This window comes from Erythrolamprus reginae, chromosome 3 (genome assembly GCF_031021105.1).
Source record: "Erythrolamprus reginae isolate rEryReg1 chromosome 3, rEryReg1.hap1, whole genome shotgun sequence".
Lineage (NCBI taxonomy): Eukaryota > Metazoa > Chordata > Lepidosauria > Squamata > Dipsadidae > Erythrolamprus > Erythrolamprus reginae.
In genome coordinates this window covers 107,634,697-107,661,037 of record NC_091952.1, presented here as the reverse complement: position 1 = coordinate 107,661,037, position 26,341 = coordinate 107,634,697, and the positions used below count along the sequence as shown (strand labels likewise).

At 44.8% G+C, this 26,341-nt stretch overlaps 1 protein-coding gene across 1 annotated transcript in view; it reads right to left on the bottom strand.

Annotated features, from left to right (window-relative positions):
- Positions 1–26,341, bottom strand: part of CDC73 (cell division cycle 73) — a 132,712-nt gene that overhangs the window by 103,912 nt on the left and 2,459 nt on the right. Inside the window, exon 2 of the mRNA XM_070746337.1 lies at positions 5,878–5,983. Within this exon, the coding sequence (XP_070602438.1) occupies positions 5,878–5,983 (106 nt within the window). The remainder of the gene's footprint in view (positions 1–5,877; positions 5,984–26,341) is intronic.

Sequence of the window (26,341 nt, the reverse complement as noted above, 5' to 3'; positions counted from 1 at the left end):
TAATATTTTTTGAAAAATCGTGGTGTAGCCGTTTCGCGAAGATCGAGATCGCGAAAATCGAGGGATCACTGTACATTACAAGAATATTAGCCAAAATAATTAATTCACAAATTTCTGCTATTTTAGCAAAGGTATATTCCCCCCTCTGCCCATCTAAGGTTTGTAGATGAACATAAATCACTTCCAGTCATGGCTTGAACTACCACAGGTGACCATATGGAGAGCTACTATTCAACTGAGACAGAAAAATGCAACAGTTTCAATAAAAACTATGAGAACCTTGCAGGTCCTTGTGCTGAGGTTTTGCAGAACAGTCTCTTTCAAGTGTAATTGACATGTTAAACGTGTGCTTGCTCGGAGAAACTTCTGGTGATTGCCCATTTCTGAGAATTATAGTGAATGAAGGGTTGTGGGTGCTGCTTCTCATAGTAACAGCTATTTTATGGAAAAGTCTACTAATAAAAATCAAATAGGTCCCCACCTATCTGTAAGTGACAAGATGGCTAGTTTGATTGTTTTAATAATTGTGCTTTATGGTCTTAGAATAAAACACAATTCAGTTCCTACCATGAACATTTCTTGGCCTGCTTGTAATTACTATAAAATGTTTAGCTAAATACAGTGGTACCTCAAGATACGAACCCCTCGTCTTACGAACAACCCGAGATACGAACCCGGGGTTCAGAAAATTTTTGCCTCTTCTTACGAACTTTTTTCGTCTTACGAACGCCAAACCCGAAATTCCGGGTTCGGCGTTCGGGAGGCTGCTGGGAAGCCCCCCGACTGTTTTAAAGGTGACAGCCGGGTGGCGGGGCTTCTCGGCGGCGACGGCAGGTTCGTAAGATGGAAAACGTTCGGGAGGCCGCTTTGGGTTTTTGGCTGGGAGGGAGGGCAGGAGGTCCGGCGCTGGGGGAGGGAATCAGGAAGGTCCTCCTGCTCCCCCCTCCCAGTGAAAAACACAAAGACGGTCTGCCGCCGAAGACCCCTTTATATTTTTGGCTGGGGGGGGAAGCAGGAAGCGCAGGATCGGGCCGGCGGCGGGCGCGGGAAAAGGCAGGTCTGGGACACCCCCCACCCCAGCACTTTGAATCCCGCCGCTTCTGCTGGATATGGGCGGTGGGCGGGGCGAGCTGCCAAGCCCCTGGCTTCCGTGCCGCTCGTCCCACCCACCGCCCGTATCCAGCAGAAGCTGCTGGATTCAAAGTGCTGGGGTGGGGGGGCTGTCGGGACACCCCCCACCCCAGCACTTTGAATCCCGCCGCTTCTGCTGGATACAGGCGATGGGCGGGGCGAGCTGCCAAGCCCCTGGCTTCCGCGCCGCTCGTCCCACCCACCGCCCGTATCCAGCAGAAGCTGCTGGATTCAAAGTGCTGGGGTGGGGGGGCTGTCGGGACATCCCCCACCCCAGCACTTTGAATCCCGCCGCTTCTGCTGGATACGGGCGGTGGGCAGGGCGAGCTGCCAAGCCCCTGGCTTCCGCGCCGCTCGTCCCACCCACCGCCCGTATCCAGCAGAAGCTGCTGGATTCAAAGTGCTGGGGTGGGGGGCTGTCGGGATACCCCCCACCCCAGCACTTTGAATCCCGCCGCTTCTGCTGGATACGGGCGATGGGCGGGGCGAGCTGCCAAGCCCCTGGCTTCCCCGCCGCTCGTCCCACCCATCGCCCGTATCCAGCAGAAGCTGCTGGATTCAAAGTGCTGGGGTGGGGGGGCTGTCGGGACAAGCCGCGCACAAAGGCCGAGGCGAGGCTGAGCAGGAGGAGAAGCCAACCAGCGAGGCGGTGGGCTGGGAGCCGCAGGCGAAAGGAGCTCGGGCATTGGAGTGCGGCGCCAGGCATTGTTCTCCGGACCCCGCCCGCTCAACCCCGCGGCGGCCCTTTCCCTCTCCAGGCTGCGGGCGGGGTCCGGAGAACAATGCCCGAGTTCCTTTCGCCTGCAGCTCCCAGCCCACCGCCTCGCTGGTTGGCTTCGCCTCCTGCTCAGCCTCGCCTCGGCCTTTGTGCGCGGCTCCTCCGCCGGAGCTCTGCCGCGCACGCCCCTTCGCAGCCCCCTCGCTCCTTGTCCCGACAGCCCCCCCACCCCAGCACTTTGAATCCAGCAGCCGGGCTGAGCGGGCGGGGTCCGGAGAACAATGCGTTTGAAGGCTGCTGGAAAGCCGCGCGGCTGTTTTAAAAGGTGACAGCCAGGCTGGGGGGGTTTCCAGCAGCCGCCAAACACGGAAGTTTGGATTTGGCTTCGGGAGATGGCTGGGAAGCCGCGCGGCCGTTTTAAAAGGTCACAGCCGGGCTGGGGGGGTTGCTGGGAAGCCCCCCCAGCCCGGCTGTGACCTTTTAAAAGAGCCGCGCGTCTTCCCAGCCATCTTCCGAAGCCAAACGCCAAACCCAAACTTCGTTCCTGTCCTGGCTAAATCGTGTGGCAGTAAACAGGCTTTGGGGTTTTGGCTGGGGGGAGAAGTAGGACCTTCCTAACTCCCTCCCCCCCAGCCAAAACCCCAAAGCATGTTTGCTGCCACACGATTTAGCGGCGAAGTGACGTGAAGGGATGGAAAGCTGAAACCGCCCAGTTTCAGCTCCCCATTCCTCCACGTCACTTCGTCCTGAATGCTTCTTGGCCGCCTGGCAGAGCGCTCGCAGCCAGCGGGCGGCGGCGGTGGGGGGGGAAGCCTCGCGGGGAAGCCGGGCAAGAGCGATCTTCTGCCGGCCATGGGCGAGCGGCGGGGAATCGCCCATGGCCGGCAGAAGATCGCTCTTGCTGACCTGATGCCTCACGGTGAAGCCGGGCAAGAGCGATCTTCTGCCGACCATGGGCAACTCCCCGCTGCTCGCCCATGGCCGGCAGAAGATCGCTCTTGCCCGGCTTCCCCGCGAGGCATCAGGTCAGCATTCTGGACGGGCGGGCGGCGGGCGAGGAGGGGGTAAGCCTCGCGGGGAAGCCGGGGAAGAGCGATCTTCTGCCGGCCATGGGCGACTCCCCGCCGCTCGCCCATGGCCGGCAGAAGATCGCTCTTGCCTGGCTTCCCCGCGAGGCAGCAGGTCAGCATCCTGGGCGGAGCGAGCGGCAGGGAAGCCGGCGGCTGTGGCAGCTGCTGGCCCCCCCCTGTTTTAAAAGTGACAGCCGGGCGGCAGCGTTTTTTTGCGGTTTTTTTTGTTGTTGTTGCACGGATTAATAGACTTTACATTGTTTCCTATGGGAAACAATGTTTCGTCTTACGAACCTTTCGTCTTACGAACCTCCTCCTTGCACCAATTAAGTTCGTATCGTGAGGTATTACTGTATTGGGTTTTTTTAAAGTGTTCAGTACAGTTATTTTTAAAAAGTTTAAATACCAAATATTTATTTAAATTAGAGAGAGGGTGTTCTTTGCATGGAAAAAAGTTGCCAGTCATTTAAAATAGTCACTTTTTTAAAAAGTGTGACATGGGCATACCTAGGGAAGCCCATGATTGCTCTTGCAGCTGCATTCTGCATATCTGAAGTTTCTGAACACTCATATAATTAAGATTAGTTAGTATAAAAATCAGTTCTTAAATCAATAGTTCAAAATTCATCAGTCAATCAGTTAATCCAGTTCAGGATGATAATAGTGTCTTCTATAAATCCTTCTTTAAGTCTGTTGTGTTATAGGATCTTCCACTAGGGGCGCAGTTCTCCAATGGTATTCAATAGGGAATAGATGGAAGGGGGGGGGAAGGGGGGGAAGATGACAAAGCAAAGATCTTAACATTAGCTAATACTCCCAAATTGGCTGGCCTTGATGGTCTGGGGCTGTCACAGTACTGAAGCAATGAGCATGGCTGACTACGCTCCCCTTTTCGGAGTTGCAAGCTAAGCCCTTGCTTCGCGTTTGGCGATTGCCTTTCACCAAAACGCTCGCTGGAAGCTTTACTTTTTCATCTACCTCTCCGTGGTTGATGAACCCTGGTATGGGTCTCCGATTGCAGGGGATTCGGGCTTAGAGAGCAGAGCCCTGTTCTCTTCCACCCGCTCGCTGTGGCTCCACCCCGGAAGCTCCAAAATAGTCACTTTTTAATGTGTTGTGTCATTGCCCTCCTAAGTTTATATTTTAATGTTTGTATAATAAAGGTATTTGTAAAAAATGAAGGTATTTTTGGCTAATGAAGATTGAGGAAGTACATTATATAACACAATGTTGTGGTTTGGCATCTATAGTTTAAATAATGAGTTGCAGGTAGTCTTACATTCAGTTACTTTAGCAACTAAAGTTACCATAAATCATCCAAAAGCTACTAATGACCTGGTTTTGATGTTACAACTGCAGTGTTCCCCATTGTCATTTGTCTTTATGACCGTAGTATAAAAGATGCTTCAACAACCCCCATCTCACCACACCACACCCTGCTGGCTCCCCAAAGGCCTTGAAAATAAGACAAAAACAGTTGAAATAATTGGTTTAACCCTGCTGTTCTGTTCGCATTTACTATACACTTGTTCTGTTCCGGGTCCTTTTAGACCTGGACTAAAAAATGTTGATTTTAGCTACTGGAAGTGGTTTTTTTAAAATACTTTTTGTGTTGGTATACTAATTTGAACATTCCTGATCATAAACAAATGAAAAATGAAATGAAAAAAATTAATGCTTATTTGTTTATTTTGCTCAGAAAAGCCCCGGCCGACTGTGTACAATTATTTCACTTTATATATAGATTAGGCTGCAAGTTCCAATTTTTTTGAATACCTTTGGCATTGGTATACTAACTCAAACATTCCTGATCATAAACAAATGAAAAATGAAATGGAAAAAAATAATGTTTATTTATTTATTTTGCTCCGAGAAGCCGCCCCCCCCCCCCCCCCCGCGGTTGTATGCAATTATATATAGATTTATAGATTAGGCTGCAAGTTCCAAATTACATCCTTGTTTTTAGTACAATGGATTTCTTTCATAAAATTAGTTGTCTGGGAATCATCTACAGTACTTACCTTGCAAAAGGTATTCAAAAAATTTGGAACTTGCAGCCTAATCTATATATAAAGTAAAATAATTACACACAGCGGGGGTGGGGTGGTGTTAAAAGTAATGGTATCTGACATGATAGAAATTATATTGAAAGTAGATTTTACAAATGACAAGCCAGGAGAATGATTTTGAAAAAGGATATTTCACTAGATCTCAACATGAAACTGGCTGAGGTTTTAAAATTTAAAAGGGAAATACAAATCACAAACTAAAAGAATAAACATGATAGTTTTTCCTACTGGGTTAACAAAAGAAGCTTGTTAATACCTTGAAAAACTCTGAAATATGACAAAGAAATGAAACCAAATCTTAAAATATTTGATTGAATTAAGGATTAAGACTGTTAGAAAAATATGGACGGAATATGAAGTTGGCCTATCTTCAAACTAAAATTAACACATTGCAACATAAATAAAATAAAATAAAAACTAATTTTAATAACATGCTAAAATACATATCAACATTTAAATTTAGCCATAATAAAATAAAAGTATCAAAATTGTGAATTATTTTCTATATTTTAATGATGGTAAAACAATCTGTTTTATTTCTTTCATATATGTGTGAGAGAGGGACAAGTCATCTTGGGTATATATTGAGCAGGATATATCTTCAAAATTGGCCAGAATCTTTTATATGTAATTAAAATAAATTTGAAGATTATATCAATAAAGATGTACTAAAATGTTTTGATATATTTTCAATTACATTTTTGTATGCTTTTAAATAACCACCTCTGACAGGTAGCTGCCCCTCTGGTCAGAAGACTGAGTTATAGCTATTACTGTACTCTTAAAGTCTTTTCCATAATATTTTTTTTAAAAAATAAAACCCTAAATGTATAATCATAAAATGATGTTTAATTAATAACTTGGAAAATAACTCAAGAAATTTACTTACTGCCGCACGACGGACATACACAGGATGTGAAAGATGTACATTATTCAACAGGAACAAAATTGAATCCAATGTATAGTACTCCCTTGGTTGGCCTTCTTTTCCTGTCCTGTACAGAATAAAACAATAATTGGTTTAGAAAACTACTATAAAAGGAACCTATGACATCTATGTTTCTGACCATAAAAAAAAAAGAAATAACTATCTTTACCAGTCCATATTTTGTTTCTTCAGCACAAAATGAAGGAGAATAATCCTTACAATTTCACTCAAAGGATAACATAGAAACATACAAGACTGACGGCAGAAAAAGACCTCATGGTCCATCTAGTCTGCCCTTATACTATTTCCTCTGTTTTATCTTAGGATGGATATATGTTTATCCCAGGCATGTTTAAATTCAGTTACTGTGGATTTACCAACCACGTCTGCTGGAAGTTTGTTCCAAGGATCTACTACTCTTTCAGTGAAATAATATTTCCTCACGTTGCTTTTGATCTTTCCCCCAACTAACTTCAGATTGTGTCCCCTTGTTCTTGTGTTCACTTTCCTATTAAAAACACTTCCCTCCTGAACCTTATTTAATCCTTTAACATATTTAAATGTTTCGATCATGTCCCCCTTTTTCCTTCTGTCCTCCAGACTATACAGATTGAGTTCTTTAAGTCTTTCCTGATACGTTTTATGCTTAAGACCTTCCACCATTCTGGTAGCCCGTCTTTGGACCCGTTCAATTTTGTCAATATCTTTTTGTAGGTGAGGTCTCCAGAACTGAACACAGTACTGTACAGTGATCCCCCGCTCGTTGCGAGGGTTCCGTTCCAGGAGCCCCCGCAACGAGCGGGTTTTCGCGAAGTAGCGATGCGGAAGTAAAAACACCGTCTGCGCATGTGCAGACGGTGTTTTTACTCCCACAGCGCTAGCGAGGAGCTGAAGATTGGGGGCGGGGCGGCTGTTTGCCGCCGGCATGGAGGGCTTCCTAGCAGCCCCCCAAACCCGGGTTGGGGGTCCGGGGGCGCTTGGTATCGCCGGTTTTGAGCTGAGTCCGGAAGCGAATTCGCTTCCGGACTCAGCTCAAAACCGCCGATAGCAAGCGGCAAGGAACGGCTTGTCTCGGCGCTTTCGAGCTATCGGCGGTTTTGAGCTGAGTCCGGAAGCGAATTCGCTCCCAGACTCAGCTCAAAAGCGGCGAGAATGAACGGCGTGGGCGGGCGAAGGGCGGGCGGCAGCGAGGAGTTTGCGTGGGCGGTGGGGAAACTCCTCGCTGACGCCAGCAAGAGGGGGAAGACCCAGGGAAGCCGCTGCCATCTACGCATGCGTGCCCGGCACGCATGCGTAGATGGTATTTTTGACTTCCGGGTTGAAAAATAGCGAAGTACCCTGTTCGCAATGGTTGGGGACGCAATAAACGGGGGATCACTGTATTCCAAATGTGGTCTCACCAGCGCTCTATATAAGGGGATCACAATCTCCCTCTTCCTGCTTGTTATACCTCTAGCTATGCAGCCAAGCATCCTACTTGCTTTTCCTACTGCCCGACCACACTGCTCACCCATTTTGAGACTGTCAGAAATCACTACCCCTAAATCCTTCTCTTCTGAAGTTTTTGCTAACACAGAACTGCCAATGCAATACTCAGATTGAGGATTCCTTTTCCCCAAGTGCATTATTTTACATTTGGAAACATTAAACTGCAGTTTCCATTACTATGAACATTTATCTAGTAAAGCTAAATAGGCGTTGATTGCTTACCTGAACGCCTCTTCTCGTACGGTGAGTGGGTACAGCAGTCACATGGGTTGCTCCTGTCCAATCCGTTGGAACTGAGCCTAGTATTAAAAAAGACTGCTGGATCCGCCCCTTCCCCAGAATTCGCGAATCCATAGACTAGGCTCAGTAGTGAAGCTCTTTAATGTTCAACTCTCATGTGTTATAAGAAAATAGAATAGAAGGTAAAGAAGACCACACATAGGGAGGGAAGTGACTGCTGTACCCACTCACCGTACGAGAAGAGGCGTTCAGGTAAGCAATCAACGCCTATTCTCCGTACTGAAGGAGTGGGTCCAGCAGTCACATGGGACATACCCAAGAGATAGGTCCCTAGGGTGGGAGTACATTGCTATCGTGAGAGATAACGGATTGGAGTACTCTACTGCCGAAGGCAGCGTCCGCTGATGCGTACGAATCGATTTTGTAGTGCCTTATGAAGGAATTTGGCGAGGCCCAAGTGGCTGCTTTGCAGACTTCTTCCAACGGAGCCTGAGTCGCCCAAGCGGCAGATGTGGCTGCACTTCTGGTGGAATGCGCTGTAATATTCCTTGGAATGGAAAGGGGAGCTGTCTCGTAGGCCTTAGAGATGGTCCCTCTGATCCAACGACCTATTACTGTAGAAGACACTCTGGATCCCAAGGATCTGGGATGGTAGGCTATGAAGAGTGCTTCAGATCTCCGGATGGATCTTGTGCGTTGGATATAAACCTTTAGCGCTCTAGTGAGATCCAGAGTGTGCCATCTAGTTGCCAGGGGATGCTCTCGTTGGAGGCAGAAGGAAGGTAATATGATATCCTGAGATCTGTGAAACATGGAACTAACCTTTGGTAGAAAGGTGGGGTCCAGTCGCAGAACCACTTTATCCTGGTGAAAACTGTCTGATAGAAAGGGCTGCCAACTCAGATATGCGTCGGGCGGATGTAATCGCCACCAGGAATGCTACCTTAAAGGATAGGTACCTGAGGGACGCAGAATTCAGGGGTTCGTAAGGTGCCTGAGTAAGGGAGGGAAGAACCCGTGGCAAGTCCCAGGTAGGATATCTGTGGATTTTAGAAGGCCTGAGGATGGCCACTCCTCTTAGAAATTCTTGGATTTCTGGAAAGGAGCAGAGGGGCTGCCTGCGAGGCCCCGCCAAGACGGAAGAAATGGCGGCCAGGTGTCGGCGGATGGTGCTGAAAAACCTTCCTGCGAGCACCACTGATGGAATTTGGACCAATTATGGTCGTAGATCCGGTTGGTAGACCCTCTTCTAGACTTCAGGATGATTTCCACTGTGTCCGGGTCATACCCTCGCAGGTCTAAGTCCCTCCGGATAATAGCCAGGCGGTGAGGTGGAACCACTCTGGATCCGGGTGGAAGGAGGTCCCCTGTCGCAACGTATCCTCCGAAACGGGGAGTCGCCAGGGGTCCTGGACGGACAGTTGTTGGAGGTCCGCGAACCAGGGCCTGCGAGGCCAGTGAGGGGCAATCAGAATTACTCGGGCCTTCTCCAGGAGGATTTTGTTGATCACGTCTGGCAGAATTGGAATTGGAGGGAAGGCATACAATAGACCTGGAGGCCAAGGGCTCCTGAGAGCATTGATTGCCTCTGCTCCCGGAGACGGGAACCTGGAGATGAAGCGAGGGAGCTGGGCATTGGCTTTGGTCGCAAATAGATCCAACACTGGATGGCCGAACCTGAGGCAGATCTGGTGGAACAGTGACTGATGGAGATTCCACTCGCCTGGATCTAAGGTCACTCGCGAGAGCCAGTCCGCTTGGACATTGAGGCTCCCCGAGATGTGGTCGGCTAGAAGCGACTGGAGATTTTTCTCTGCCCAAAGGCCTAACTTCGGGGCCACCCTCATGAGGGCCTTGGATCTTGTGCCTCCCTGTCTGCAAATATGGCCTTTGGTGACTATATTGTCGGTGAGAATCAGCACATGTTGGTTAGAGATGTGAGAGTGGAATTGTTTTAGAGCTAGAGACACGGCTCTTAATTCTAGTCAGTTGATGGGCCTGGAAGCCTCCTCCGGTGACCATGTGCCCTGAGCTAAAAGACCCTGGGCGTGGGCCCCCCAGCCCGAGAGGCTGGCATCTGTGGTGACTACAAACTAGTCGGGGCACCGGAAGGGAGATCCCTTGTCTAGGGCTGGAGAAGTCCACCACTTGAGGGATCTGCGAACCGTCGGTGGGATGGTGATGCGACGATTCGAGTTGCTGTGGTCCGATCTCTGGTAGGGTAATAGAAGCCACTGTAGTTCCCTGGCGTGAACACGGACCCAGGGAACAATACCAATACATGACACCATTTTACCCAAAAGGGAAGATAGGGTGGCAATGGAGGCAGATTGCTGGGGCAGGATGCGAGCAATGAGATCCAAAAAGCTGCGTTTTCTCTCAGTGGAGAGGAAAACCTGGGATATCTCAGAATTAATGATAGTTCCCAGATGCAGAATGGAAGTGGATGGATCAAGGTGGCTCTTTTTAAGATTTATGGAGAAACCATGATTCTGTAGAACCGACATGGTAAAAGAGAGGTCTGCAGCCCCACCAGTTCTGGAATTTCCATGAATTAAAATGTCATCTAAATAACATAAAATATGAACGGGAGAGGCCCGGATATGAGCTGCCAAGGATCCCAAGAGTTTAGTGAAGACTCTGGGAGCTGAGGAGAGCCCAAATGGCATAACCCTATACTGAAAATGCCTGCCTTGAAAGGCAAAGCGCAGAAAATTCCTATGGACCTTGGCAATGGGAATATGGAGGTAGGCCTCCGTGAGATCCAGAGACCCCATAAAGTCTCCCTGATGAAGAGCTGCTAAAATGGAAGATAAGGAATGCATTTTGAATTCCCTATATTTTATGAACCGGTTCAAATTCTTTAGATCTAAGATGGCTCTCCAGCCTCCAGAGGTCTTAGGGACCATGAAGAGGATGGAATAGAAGCCTAAACCTCTCTGGAGAGAGGGGACCGGTTGAAAAGCTCTAATAGTCAACAAAAGAGAAATAGCCTCCTCCATTCGGATACGAGATGGAGTGGAACTGGGAGAAGGACAAGAAATAAAACGGTTAGGGGGAGGTGAAATGAACTCTAACCTTAGGCCCCTTCCCACAGTGTCAATGACCCAGGGGTCCTTACAAGAACGGTGCCCGGCGGAAGAGAACCAGGCTAGGCGACCGCCTATGGGAAAGGAGGAAAACTTACCATCTGGCTCTTTTGAAAGCCCTGGTAGAAGAGGATCCTCTCTGATAACAGGAACCTCTGCCCCTGGTGGTTCTAGATTGGGATCGAAACCGAGGGGAATACTGACCTGGATTCCTTTGAAATGCGAAGCCCTGATCCTGTTGACGCCCTGAGCGCCGAAAGGGCTGCGGTTTAGGGGCCTTCTTGGTGGTAGGTCCCAAGACCTTTTTCTTGTCTGTGGTCTCCGTAAGGAGAGGGTCCAGAAGGTCTCCGAAGAGGAGGTTACGTTTCAGTGGACCCATGGCTAACTGCCACTTCTGTCTTACTCCCGCCTGCCAAGGGCGGAGCATAGAAGTCTTCTGGCCGATGTGGAGACTGCTACTGACCTGGCTGCAAATCTGGAAGATTGGAGGGAAGCATCTGCTACATATCGGGGAGCTGTGAAGATTTTGTTGAAATCCTGTTGGCCCCGTAAGTCATCTGGAGGCAGGTGTGGTTGGAGCTGACGAAGCCACAAGAGCATAGCTCTGGAAAAGAAAGATGCCGCTGCAGCACTCTTAATGGCCCATGAGTCTGTAAGGAGACTCCTTTTGAGCATTTGCTCAAGTCGTTTGTCCTCTGGCCGGAGGACCTCCTCTGCTTCGCCCGGTATGGCAGCAGTCGAGTGGAGTGTCTTCACTGGTTCATCTGGCTTGGGACATGTTAGGAGTTCCTCATAGGAGGAGAAGAGCTTGTAGAGCTTCTTGTCCTTGGGAGTGGGAGTAAAGCCAACGGTTGGGTGTTCCCACTGTTTAAGCAAGGCATCCTTGAACAACTTGGGCATAGGTATTACCTCATTGTCTTCCTGTTCTCCCATGAAATAAGGGAGATTTTCTTCCGGAGGGTCTGAGGAAGAAGTAGCCTGTTTTTCTTGCCCGGCTAGCCCCGTGGATACTCTAGCTTTAAACAGGAGAGATTTGAAAAGCTGCGAAGGAAAGATAGCAGCTGGGGCTGGAATCTTAATCTGAGATTCCTCATCTTCCGACAGACGCTGAAATGGGTCATCATCCTCTTCTGCATCCACATCCTCATCCTCTTCCTGAGAGGAGTCAGAGACCTCCATTGTTGGGGCTCTGTAGGGAGGAGAAGAACTCACGGGACGGGAGGAGCGTGGTGGGGGATGAGACAGAGAAGCACATTGAAAGATGAGAGATTAGCGTCAATGGTGTTAGTCAGAATAGTCAAGATAGACTGAAACTCCGGAGGCAGGGAAGAAATATCAGCCGGAAAAGCCGGAGGATCCCTGAGGGCCTGAGCAGGTTCTGGCTGGGAGGAATCCTCGGTAATATCTGGCTCCTCTGGACCTAAACCCCATAGGTTAGGTTGGGGTGGATTTAGGTTTGGCTCATCCAGGGATAGCACAGGAACCCCAGAAAGAGGCAGGTTAGAGGCCTCCGGGGGGGTTGGATTGATATGCACTTGGGCCTGCACCTTAAAAAGTTTGGCTGATTTATCATGTATTTTTTGTAGGGCTGGGTCCCTTCTCTTCTCAGCCCTGGTGGGCTTGGCTAAGGAATGGGTGCCTGAGGAAGAGGAGGAAGAGGCCTGGGGAACTTCAGTAGAATTACCAGTAGGCCTAACCTCTTTGGGACCTTTAGTTGTGCCTCTCTTGGGAAAAGAAGCCATAGTCTGACAATTAACAGAAGACAAGGCTGAGCCAATAATTAAATAATAAGGAGAAGAATTTTAAGGACTTCCCAAGAGGAATGGATCCTGCTTCGAGGCCTCGAAGCTGCTGAAGAGTGAGGACAATCTGGGCAAACCCAGAGTTCGTGCCCCCAAATCCAGCGGGGCCAGCCTCCCTAAACTTTATAATTAAGTAAACCAAGGCACTCTGGTTGGAGGCTTAGCCGGTGGAGAATTTAGCCTGGGACCCCCAAGGCCCGCTCCGGGATCCACGCGGTGGACTGAGGCCTACACGGCTGGCAGGAGGCCAACACGAGAGGCCTAGATTTAAAAAAGGGCGCGAAGGCCTTCGCGCCGAAAAGATCGCTCCGTAGAATTTCTTAAGGGAAAAGCGATCGACTAAGTCCAGGAGACTGGAAGGCGTCTCACTCCGCAGGAGGTATTTCTTTTAAGCCCTTAAATATTTACGATAAATAATCAATAATATAATCGATAAATACTTGCACCAGGACCTCCGGGCCAAGGGATTAGAAGAATCCACTAGCGGCCGCAGGAATCGTAACCGGCAAAACCGCCGGGGGAAAACGAAACCGCAACTTCTCCTAAGGGAAAAAAACCGAGCCGCTTTTTTTACTTTTTTCCTTTAAACGGCTGGCGCAATGGTGCAAGTAATGAATAAAGACAATAATCTTACTATTTTTTGAAGGAAAAGTCGAAGGGAAGGTGTTAGAATGTTGAACAAGCTATCACAATACAACCGCAGGATATGCGAACTGAGCGAATTCTGGGGAAGGGGCGGATCCAGCAGTCTTTTTTAATACTAGGCTCAGTTCCAACGGATTGGACAGGAGCAACCCATGTGACTGCTGGACCCACTCCTTCAGTACGGAGAATCATTTACCATATTACAGACCCCCTCCAGGAATATCAACCCTATTGCACACTTTAGAGTCTTCGGCAAATAGGCAAACCTTCTCTACCAAACCTTCCCCTATGTCACTCTCAAACATATTAAAAAGAATAGGACCCAGAACAGACCCTTGTGGCACACCGAGATCCTTGTGGCACACCGATAAGTACACTGCCCCCCAAAATAAAGGGAACACTTAAACAACACAATATAACTCCAAGTAAATCAAACTTCTGTGAAATCAAACTGTCCACTTAGGAAGCAACAATCATTGACAATCAAATTCACATCCTGTTGTATACATTCAACTTTGTTCAGAACAATGTATTCAATGAGAATATTTCATTCATTCAGATCTAGAATGTGTTATTTGAGTGTCCCCTTTATTTTTTTGTGCAGTATATATTTTCTTGCAATTTCTCTTTTTTCAACAAACAGAAGAACTTTCATTCAATCAGACAAAGGCCTTAGGAATTCCTCTTCTTTATTGGATAAAATGGCTAATTACAGTTCAAATATCTGTAATATATGGCTAATTACAGTTCAAATATCTGCAACCCTTCAATTTGGGAGCCAAAACTGGCTTTCCTGAAAAAAGGTGAGCTACTGTCCACTTTAAATATCAATAAAATCTAAATCAGATTTCAATTATTATTATTAAATTAATTTGCCTTCTACCTTACGGTTCTAGGCAGCTCAAGATTACTATTGTTTTAGTAAGCTGCATGCCGTCATTGTTACTATATTACATACAGAATACTTACATTATCCTGTATCCTGCTGAATTAAAATTATCCCAATTTGTTTTGAAAAATGTCCCTGAAAAATAGCTTCAAAAATTGCCTATTATTTATACAGCTAAGTAATAAAACTGATTAAATACAATTAATATCATGACAGCAGATATCTATAAAACTGTATCTTGATGAGACAATTCTTCACAAAGTTGTTTAGGAACTCAAAACCTATTGTTCAAATGTACTTGATTGGAAATCAACATATTAAATTTGGACTATGAATAAAAATCTCATCTTTCTTGACATAATGATTCAGGGAAGTCCTCTGTAGAATTATTGTACATACTACAGTATTTGACACATGACAATTGATGCCAGTACACAAAACTCCCAATCAAAGTGATATTATTAGCACTTAAGAGCAAATATACATACTATAAAAATCTTGTAAATCTTGACATACAAGTTACATTTTGCCCTCAATGATAAATTTATTTATTTACTTTAGCTATACTTTTCAATAGAATCTTTTAGTTATCTTTTAGTTATTTGCTTTTGTAGACTTTTTTCATTATTTTCTTGGAACTTCCTATGGAAAGACCCATACATTCTACAAACAAATTAACTCTAATGTTTCAGCTATCCTTTAAAAATAGAAATATATTATTCAGATAACAGATAACAATATTCAAAGCCTTAGTAACTGGTCAGTACATGGTTCATTCTCATGAAACATACCCAGGGAACCTAACACCACCACCCCCTCCTTGGTTCTCATCCAACTTCATCCATAGTTTCCTGAATTACTCTGGGCTTTAATCTATCTCATGTTTTTTTTTATGGGGGAAACTCTGAGGATGAGAATGCTATGATATTGCAAATGAAATAAATGATTAGATGTAAAAAAAAATCTTCTAGGAAGTAAGAACTAAAATACAAAAAGTTAAAAACACCATTCCACTATAAAATAATTTTAAAATCAATAATAGAAGATCTTTTATTGGATATGGTTACACAAACATTTATAAACTGAGCAACAGACGGGAATTGTTGATTTGTCAATACAGTGAACCCTCGATCATCGCGAGGGTTCCGTTCCAGGACCCCACGCGATGATCGATTTTTAGCGAAGTAGCGGTGCGGAAGTAAAAACACCATCTGCGCTTGCGCAGATGGTGTTTTTGCTTCCACTGCCGCCCGCCCTTCGCCCGCCCACCCCGTTGCTCGCGCCTGGGGTGCGCGCGCGTTTGGGGACTCCCTAGATCCGCTCCCCAGCTGGGGAGCGGATCTAGGGAGTCCCCACCGCGCGCGCGTTGCTGGGGAAAGCGCGCGCGTTTGGGGACTCCCTAGATCCGCTCCCCAGCTGGGGAGCGGATCTAGGGAGTCCCCACCGCGCGCGCGTTGCTGGGGAAAGCGCGCACGTTTGGGGACTCCCTATATCCGCTCCCCAGCTGGGGAGCGGATCTAGGGAGTCCCCAAACGCGCGCGCTTTCCCCAGCAACGCGCGCGCTTTCCCCAGCTGGGGAGCGGATCTAGGGAGTCCCCAAACGCGCGCGCTTTCCCCCAGCAACGCGCGTGCTTTCCCCAGCTGGGGAGCGGATCTAGGGAGTCCCCAAACGCGCGCGCTTTCCCCAGCAACGCGCGCGCTTTCCCCAGCTGGGGAGCGGAGCTGGGATGTCCCCAAGCTCGTGCCGCCCGCCCGCCCACGCCGTTGCTCGCGCCGCCGCTGGGGTCTTACGGGGGCAAGAGGGGGAAGACCCAGGGAAGCCTCTGCCCGGCGGGGAAACTCCACCATCTATGCATGTGTGGAAGGGCACGCATGCGCAGATGGTGGAGTTTACTTCCTGGTTGAAAACTCGCGAAATAGCCCTTTCGCGATACTTGAACACGCGAAACTCGAGGGTTCACTGTATATCAGAATCTGTTTGAAAAAGAGTTTCTATTTAGGTCACAATTGCTTATTTTCAGAATTACGGTAATCGCTGAAATATTAAAAACAAAGGGGCAAGTTTTATTTCAACATTTTCATAGGAATTAACTAGTGAAATATTTTTAATATAGCATCTGTCAGCAGAACAATTACTTCTCTTGTCACTAATGTGGATATTTAAGGAGCATTCATAGTAGATGAGAAAGAGAAAAGCAAAAGACAAGTGTTGTAGGAAAACAATATACAGTGATACCTCATATTACGAACGCCTCTTCATACGAACTTTTTGAGATACGAACCCAGTGTTTAAGATTTGTTTGCCTCTTCTTAAGAACCATTTTGACCTTACGAACCCGAGCCCGGCTGCGTGGGTTCTCTTACTGCGTGTGCGCTCTCTTACTGCCGCAGGGATTCCCCTGTCTTGCCACTGCCGGGATTTCCCATCTGCTTGTCACACCCGCTGAGATTCCCCGCCTTTTGCTTCCACCTGCAGTCTCGAGGCGGGGAACGCCGTAGCTGCCCCATTTCCCTGCCATTTTCCCCTTTTCTAGCCCTCCGCTTCCTCTGCTCCCAGCAGCCGCCCCATCCTGCTGCCAAAATCCCCCCTAGCCTACCGCTTCATTCACCCAATCTCGCTGCCAAAATCACCTCTCCAAAAGCTTCCTACGCCACCCCAATCGCTCCTAAAATCACCTCTCCAAAAGTTTTCTACGCACCAAATCACTCCCAAAATCACCTCTCCAAACACTTCCTATGCCATCCCAAATTTCTCCTAAAATCACATCTCCAAAAGCTTCCTACGCCGCTCCAAATCGCTTCCAAAGTCTTCCAAAATCACTTCTCCTTTCAAAATGCCTTCTTGTTTCTCCTTGCTGCCTTTCTTCACTCCATTTGCCTTAATTAGGACCTCGATTTAGGATAGCATAGTAAGTGTCTGCTTCGTTTCTCCTTGTTGCCTTTCTTCACTTACTATTCCACCCCAAATCAAGGTCCTAACGAAGGCAAATTGCTTGAAGTAGGGTTAATTAATTTACTTTTTTGTTCTTTACAGTCTAGTCAATTATACAAATTCAAAGTAAACAAATTTGCCATGATTCAACAAAACTACATTAATAATAAAAAAGAGTGCTGCATGCATAATTAATATTTTCTATGACATTTTCCAATATTGTGTGTTGATTACCATAAGTTTTCAGATTAACTTTTCAAATATCAACAAAAAAATGTTTGCACTCTGTGCACCCAGGAAAAATTTTAATGCAAATTGGTTCTTTGCAGAATATAGAGGGGATTTAAAGAAATCTGATTTTTTTAAAAAACTTATAGTTTTTTCTTAAAAACAATATTTCAAATGTAATTCATAAATGTACATTTATTACATTAACTTAAATTAGTTTACATTTGCTAAAACAAAATAAAAACTAACTACATGAATGCATATCAGCACTACAGTATTCTGTTGTTTGAAACATTGGATTTTTAAAGGATTTCAAAATCAATACAATGAGAATAAAGTAGAGGGGATCCCCGATTTATGACATTGATCTGTTCCTGCGCTGCGTCGTAAACCGATTTTTGGTGTAAGTCGGAACATTCCTGATCTTCCTCCATTTCGCTCTAATGCTCTCTTGCCTGATTCCCCCCAACCGTGAAGCATGGCCAGCTACACTAAAGCTCGATTTGAGTTTGCACGTTTGAAGGGCCTTGCTGCCCCCGGGTCGCCACATCATGACATCACCGCCATGTGTAACCAGCTACTTCGTGTTTGCGTTCCAGCAAGTGACTAGTCATTATACTTTAGGCGACTAAAGAAGTGCTTCATTTGCGCCTTCTTTCCACCCCTGCACTACAGAAAGCACCAGAGCCAGTGAATGCATTGTCAGGGGCTTTTCACTCGCGTCCTCAACCGAAGGAGAAAACTGCAAGTCCAAAAGCAACAGAAAGCATTGTCGAGGGCAGCGCCACTTTCATTTCTAGAAGATTCCGGACCCTGCTGCCAAAATCTGGGCATGAGGGGGAGTAAGTAACGTGGCAAGAGTGGGAGTCGCTGTCCCCCCCCCCCCCGTGGAAAGCTTGCCAGATGGCATGAGGGAGCTGCTGCGCAGTGCGGCACATGACTTGTGAGGCCTGCTTTGAGGGGAGGGGAACAGGTCAGGGGGTCCTGGCTCTTGCATTCTGAAGACCTGACCTTTTTCTGTGCCTGGATAGAGAAGTAATAGAAACACGGAACTGCTCTGCCAGGAGATGTGTCGTAACCACAAAACATTGTAACTTGGGACTGACGTAACCCAAGGACCTCCTGTATTGAGTTACCAAATAAGGAACAAAAATATGTAAAGTAACGAATTTTTTCTGTTCAGTTTACAGCACAGGTGTTAAATTTGTGGCGTCACACTGCCATCATGTAACATTTCACAATGCTCTTCCCCTTCATGGAGCTGGGGTGGACGTGACCTATGTGACACATCCGGCCCGCAGACCATCAGTTTGACATCCTTGGTCTACAGTAATCCTTATTCATTGACCATTCAAAGTTATAACAGCACTGAATGAGTAAGCTTGACTGGTCCTCATAGTTACAGCTGTTGCAGTGTCCCTGTAATCATATGATTGTGATTTGGGTGCTTGGCATCTGGTTGACATTAATGACAGTTGAATCATCCTGTGGGTTACGATTGCCCTTTGGGACCTTCACTGCAAGCTTCCATCAAGCAAAGTGAATTAGGGAGGGAGAAGAAATTTGCAAATGGCAATCATATGACTTACATGCCTTACAACTATGAAGGATTTGCTAAGAATGGCAATTAGAACTTTTGCAACCCCTGTCAAAAATAAGTGAAAATATGTGATGTTATACTTTATAGCCAATTCACTTAGTGATGGAGTTGCCAGTCCCAATCACCACTGTTGATTGAGAAGTATCTTTAGAGCAGGCAACCCATGTTCCTGGTCCATCAAATAATGCCATCTTGCTGGATCTAGGAGTTGTGCATTCTCTCTGATCTTTTCTGCCCCACCGAAAAGCATTTTTTCTGGAAATTTGGATGGTTTCAATCCTATTCAACTTTTACAAAGCTTTGAAGGATGTTTTTCCAGGCATTTGGTCCAGGCAGTTAGGTAAGCTCTGCTATTGACATGGTATTTTTGATTATGAGATTGCTTTTAAAAAAATAAATAAAAATCTTGGGTATCATGGGCTGTGTCCAGATGCTATAATTGCTGTTTTAATCCTTGTATACAACTCGTGTGATTGGCAGCCCTATGAATTATTTACATAAATAAACAAGGAGGAAAGTCTTCTCTAAGGTCCTAAGCAAAACAGGGATCAACTGGATTTTGGTCCAGAAAAAACACTGAATACATTTAAAGCAATCATCAGGAGAAAGGAATATAAGGCTTTTTCAAAGTTAACTTCAAAATTAAGACACAGCAGAAAATTATTTCAATTCATTGTGGATAGAGTCAGTGAAGGGCTACCAAAATTTTTACTACTACAGTACACTGTAGATGCCCTGCATTTTCTTTCAACATCTTTCAGAGCAAATTGGGTGCTCTGGCGTCGAGCTCTATTTTCGCTACCCCCCTGCGTTCTCTCCAAGTCCAGGCAGTAGCCCACCCTTGGATACAATCTAATCTATCTTCTACCAGCTTCAAAAATCATACCATTTCAATTGGGGGGGGGGGTTGTTATTGAGGGGGTTACACTTATAGGATTAAAAAAGTAATAATATTTTTGCTTTGGGTATGCTGAATTTGGATTTTTTAGTGTTATATTAAATTTATAATTTTGTCCATGCATGGGTGATAGTCTGGCTCAATTATAGATATCTGAAAGATTTGATACTACCAACTAAGCTTTTAAACTGTGTTAAGATTCTTAATTACTGTGAGTCCTTATTCAATAAGTAAATTTAAAAAATGAACAAGAAGGTATTTTTCTAAGTTCGTTCTTGAAACATTAAGAAAATGTGAAAATCCTATTAAATTTAAATAGCATTTTAAAAACTCCATTTAGATTATTAAAATCATTTTTAAAAATCCCATATCTTTTATCTCCACCGGTAGATGAATTAATTAATTTCAAGGGAAATCTGGAGCATTAGATTGTGTGTCCAGTCTGAATTTCATAATGATCATGCAGCACTTGGTTACTGAGAGAATTTAGGAAACAGCACAAAACTTACTACCATGTGTTCTTTACTCATTTACTATATATTTTCCAAATAAGACACATATTACACAAGATGGAATTAAAAGGCATATTACATTGGATCAAGGTTCGACAAACCCAGGCGCCTGGTCGCCAGTGGCGCCTAGAAAATGTTGTCTGGCGCCTAGAAAATGTTGCCTGCTGTACTGTATGTCAGCGTTTCCCAACCGGTGTGCCGCCTGGGCAGGGCGCTGCGGTGCCTCTGACTTCTCCGCTCCTGCCCGATGCCGCGGTTTCTGGCGCTCTCCTGCTGGGTCCCAAAGAAGGCAGGCAGGAAGGAGAGCTCCATTCTTCGCGCCTTTTTCCCGCCTTCCTTCTTTGGAGCCCAGCAGGAGAGCGCCAGAAACCGCGGCATCGAGCAGGAACCGGGAGGTCGGAGGCACCGGCACGGCAGCGCCCGCCCAGCTGAAGGTTCCCTGTCGTCATCGGCAAGTGTCCTTTGGGGGCCCGGCGGGAGGGCACTGGCGGTGGGAGCGGGGGGGGGCCCGCGGCTGCAGCGGCACAGGCAGTCGCGGGGAGATGGCGGGGGGAGCGAGGGGCGGCTAAAGCGGCCCCGGGCACCGTTCCCTGTACGCTTTTCCAGGGGCGCGCAGGGAGCCGCGGCCACCCGCCCGCCTACCGGATTTCCCTCCGCGCGGCTGGGGAGGTGGATTCGCCGCCCCCGCCAGCCCGATCTCCCTCCAGGGGCTGGTGACGTAGTTCTACCGCCCTCGCCAGCCTGATCTCCCTCCGTGGGGGGGTGGGGGGCGACGAACCGACGACCGGGGGCTGTCCGTCCGTGTTGGGTGGTGCAGGGCAGGCACAGGCAGCCCCAGGGGAGAACAAGGGAGGGAGAGAAAGGAAAGAGAGAGTAAGGGAGGGAGAGAAAATTGAATGAAGGAGGGAGAGAAAGAAAGAGTAAGAAGCAGAAAGGATAGAGAAAAAGGAAGAGAAAGGGAGGGGGAGAAAGGAAAGAGGGAGGAAGGGGGGGAGAGAAAATTGAATGCAGGAGGGAGAGAAAGAAAGAGTAAGAAGTAGAAAGGATAGAGATAAAGGAAGAGAAAGAGGGGGAGAAAGGAAAGAGGGAGGGAGGCGGGAGAGAAAATTGAATGAAGGAGGGAGAGAAAGAAAGAGTAAGAAGTAGAAAGGATAGAGAAAAAGGAAGAGAAAGGGAGGGAGAGAAAGGAAAGAGGGAGGAATGGGGGGAGAGAAAATTGAATGAAGGAGGGAGAGAAAGAAAGAGTAAGAAGTAGAAAGGATAGAGAAAAAGGAAGAGAAAGGGAGGGAGAGAAAGGAAAGAGAGAGAAAGGGAGAGAAAGGGAGGGAGAGAAAATTGAATGAAGGAGGGAGAGAAAGAAAGAGTAAGAAGTAGAAAGGATAGAGAAAAAGCAAGAGAAAGGGAGGGGGAGAAAGGAAAGAGGGAGGAAGGGGGAGAGAAAGAAGATATGAAGGAGGGAGAAAAAGAAAGAGAGATAGGAAGGAAAGAGGGAGAGAAAGGAATGAGAGAGAAAGGGAGGGAGAGAAAGGGAATGAAAGAGGGAGAAGGGGTGAGAGATAGAAAGGATAGACAGAAAGGGAGAGAAAGGAAAGAGAGAAAGGGAGGGAGAGGAAGGAAAGAGATGAGAGAGGAAGGAGGAGACAGAAAGAGAGGAAGGAAGGAAGAGAGAAAGAAAGAGGGATGGAGAGAGAAAGGAAGGAAGAGAGAGAAAGAGGGAGGGAGAGAGAAATAGAGCGAAAGGGAGGAAGAGAGATTTTTTTTGTCCAAACTTTTTTTAGCGCCCCCCCCCCATGTTCCCCAGGATTTTGAAAATATGAAAAATGTGCCGCGGCTCCAAAAAGGTTGGGAAACACTGCTGTATGTGTATACAGTATATTTTTCCCGCCTTGTGTTTACGCCCAGAAATGGTACATCTTGGCTTCCGTAGCTCCGCCCATCAACCTCGGAGCGAGCTGCTTTCCCAGCGTCCCCTGCGCTTGCGTGCGTCTCTCCCTCCCCCCCTTGCCTCCATTCCGCCTCCTACTCGAACCCCTTCACTCCCCCCCACCGCACACAGACGCTCCGATCTTGGCCGCTCACCCGCCTTCGGAGAGAAGCGGAAGCCCCTCCCCTCCCGGCGTGAGGTTTTGTTCATTCCTCCTCCGGCCGTGTGCGCGGTGACTTCCGACCAGTAACCCCTCCTCCCCCCTCCCCCCCTCACCCGCGTCCCCGGCCCGGTCTCCCTTTCCTTCTTCTCTGTTTCGGTTTCTGACTAACGGTCTCCCCTCGGATCCCGACGGGAGTACAGCAGAGCCGGCTTGGCGGAGCCAGGCCTGCGCCGGGGGGGAGGGGGTGAAAGCGATGTCAGGTGGAGACTCGGCAAAAAACCAAGTTTGCTTAAAAAAAATTCTGGCTCCTAAATTTTTTGGCTGGCTCCTAGATTCTGAACAACTTTGTCGACCCCTGACATTGGATAATATTTAAAATCAAGTCTTACTTTACTAAATCAGTTCTTCACTCACAGCTCTTTATTTGTTTACTTATTTTTCCTGTTTTCATTGGGGTATTCCTAGGCCAAGAGAGGAAAAACACTGCAAAAGAAATCAGGTGATATAGCCCAGCGTACCAATTTTTTTACTCATATTCAAGTCACAGCCATATGTCAATATTTTAAGAATACAATAGATTAAAAATATAAGCTATTTATGGTGGTTTTTTCACATGAAGCACCAATTCATAATTTATTAAATTGAACTGACTTGAAATAACATGTTCATTTTTATTTTAGGGAGAGAGGGAGAGTGAGAGACAGAATATAATTTGTGATCAGTAACGGTTGTGTGTCCCATTGCTATTGGGTCACACACACGTGCATGGGCAGAAGCGTGTGAGGTGGATGGATGGAGTTTCCCACTGCCGCTACTGGTTCACAGACGCGGGCTATAGCAACCCACAGCTCCTTGTGATGTAGGTTTACAAATACTGGTTATAAAAATCAAATAATGTAATTGATTTATGATAGGTATCAGATTCTTCAGAATATAGCATCAATAAGAAAAATGGTTGAAATTATTCTATTTTGAGATTTTTTGACTTGCATTAAAAAATAGGTCTAAGAACACTTCAGTCTTCAGCCAAATTTTATCTGGCATCCATACCAACTCTAATCTAGACTCTTCACTAGCACAGAAACATATTCAACAAACTTTTTCTTTAGCATATATTAATGCCTGCTTAACTATTTACAGGAAGGGGGGAAACCTATAATCTATAAAAGTTTTATTTATCCTCAGAACTATTAGCAAGATACTCTATAAACATCTGAGCCTACATTAAATTAAAACAGAGCAGGTTTTGCTGAAAAGTTACTTTCAGGGTTAGATCAATAACTCCTACTGTATCCAACTTTATTTTTGTATGCTCTTCAATTTTCACATTTGATTGTTTTAAAAATGCAGACAGAATTTTTAAAATAATATAATTACATTTGCAAATATATGAACAGGTTCAAAATCTAAATGTATACTTGATTGTGCCAACATTTTATTGTCTAAACTTAATTTCTTCTAAATTTATATTCATTTCAAATGACTCAAATTCTGCTAAATAATTAAGCACAAGCAAAGAATTTCTCTTTAAAGCATTAAAATAGTTGCATATTTAAGAAGGTTTACAGCTTGAAAGACTGTCCCGATTGTCCATGGGTAGTTTACTCTTCACTGGCAGTTTCAGCAGAACTGTTTTCTGCAGATGGATACCCACACACACAACTGGAACAATGTTTGAAGCTGTCATATAAGTAAAGTCCCCCATGAGCTGTGCTTATTCTAATAAAAATATTTTTACTGGATGTTCTCAAGTTTAATATTATCTGACATAGAAAAAAAATCAATGTTTTAAGTTTCCTATTAAATTATTTGACAGAGAAATAGAAAAAAAATATTTAAAGTGAGTCTTTTAATGCAAACTTAAGATAACTACGTAAAAGAAAAAATATTTGAGAGAGAGTGCTGAGATTTTAAGAATCTTTTAATCTTATATTTTATTTAATCTAAATAATCTACAGTTTTCAGAACATACAGCAAAAAATAAATATTATTTTCTTTCACTGTAAGCTCCGAGTTATTTTGTAAGTTCATCAACTGGAAAAGCAGCACATATGACAAAGATATAATCAATTATTGTAATAAAAAATAAAATGAATACAAGTCCAATTATAATAAATCTCTTATTTATTATGAAAGCTCATCAATTAATACATCTATTACTTCCATTAAGGACACAATGGATTTAAAATGCATTGAAATATGCTGCAGATACCAAATGATAAAATGCCAGAGTAAACATTGAGGATATTTTAATTCGAAAATCTTGCTCAGTCATGAATGCATTAGGCTGCCTAGGTTCAAACTTGTATCCTAGACTAACTGTTGCAAGATTCTTTTTAATGTGTCATTTTTCTAAAAAAGAAAAGAAAAGACAAGTAACAAATAAATTTATTTATATAAGGAATAGCAGCCATATTTTTGTCAATCTAACAATAGACCAGAGATATAGGAAGTATTATTGTAACTATATTACAAATGAAACTTCTACGGAGGTAACAGCAAAGTCAAGACTTACATGTAAATCTCCTAAACACAACATAATAATAATAATAATAATAATGATAATAAGACTTTATATCTAGTTATCTAAAACAAAAATGACAGTGAAAAGCAAGTTTGAACAAAAGAACTATAAAAACAGTTTTTCTATGAACTGTCCAAGAAAAAAAATTGTGAGTGTCAGATACAGTACAGGGATTTATTAAAGGAGAATCAATCAATTACAAGTAAGCTGATGTAATTTTTCATATATATGTATAAATTGGTACCCTGAGATCTCAGCAACATAAAGCTCATAGACACCACAAAAGTTATTTTTAACACAAAAAGGGTGATTATTCACTGACTATATTTCTATAAAGATACTCATTATATAAAAACATGTTATTGTTTTAAATTTAAAGGACTAAATTAATTTTTTTGACAGTTTCCTTAGCTATTGCTTTTATAGTATGGCTTCTAACTCAGGATAAGTAGTTATGTCAGAGAAACTAAACATCATGCTTATTGACAGAATTCATGATCTAAATAACATAAAATCTAGTTATCAAGTCCAGGAACACAGTTCAACCAATGCTGTGAAAAATATAATAGGTCACAAAGATAAATTCATAAAGGGAAGAGAATACAGTATAGGGGGGAGGGGAGACAATGCCTGTATGAGATACACACATTATAGACCAGGAGCTCCCTGCAATCATGTAAATCACAAACATGTATACTAATATGGAGATGCCTAGATCATCCTATATAAACTGAATTATTTATAAAGTTTTAATTTAATTTTTCAATTCTTGAAAAAATCCTGTTTGAAGGTTCCTGACTCTTTCTGAATACCTTTGTATAACTCCTTTAGATTTAAAGAGTTGGATGTGTATTTTTAAGCTTTTTCAACTTTGGGATTCATAATTGTATAATTAGTTATTTATAATGTTCTACTTTCAACATTAAATCACAAAAGAAATTGTAGGTATAATAGAGGCAAGATATTAAATTCCCAGAGCTTACTGAAAGCAAAGAAATCATGAAACAGATGCCTGTAAATTTGTAAAGCACTCAAATATACAACTGGTCCTTTTAAGAAAAAATATGTAATATGTTCTAAAATATCACCTATTTTAGAAGTACTAGATTTTTTTTAAAAAAGATGGAAATTTCCAGAAATTAGAATCCTGCTGAGATACATAAATGAAAAATGTTGTTAAATATTCTAAAAAGAAAAAAAACCCCTAATACAGTACTTATACTCTATTGCAGGATCTCAGAGTCCTGGCTGACTATCAGCAAAAGAGACAAATAAGCTTTAACTGAATCTAGCAAACCTTTACAAATTGTCACTAATGTTCAAATTATGAAAATGAAGAGTAATGTCAAGTTCACTGGTGTTCTGTCGGTCTCTCTGGTAGACTTCTCCCAAAAATTCACAGTTACAAATTTCAGACACACACGTTTGAAAATTCAAAACAATGTTCTTTATAATGAAAATTCCCTTAACCTAAGCCCTCTTTTGGAGCAC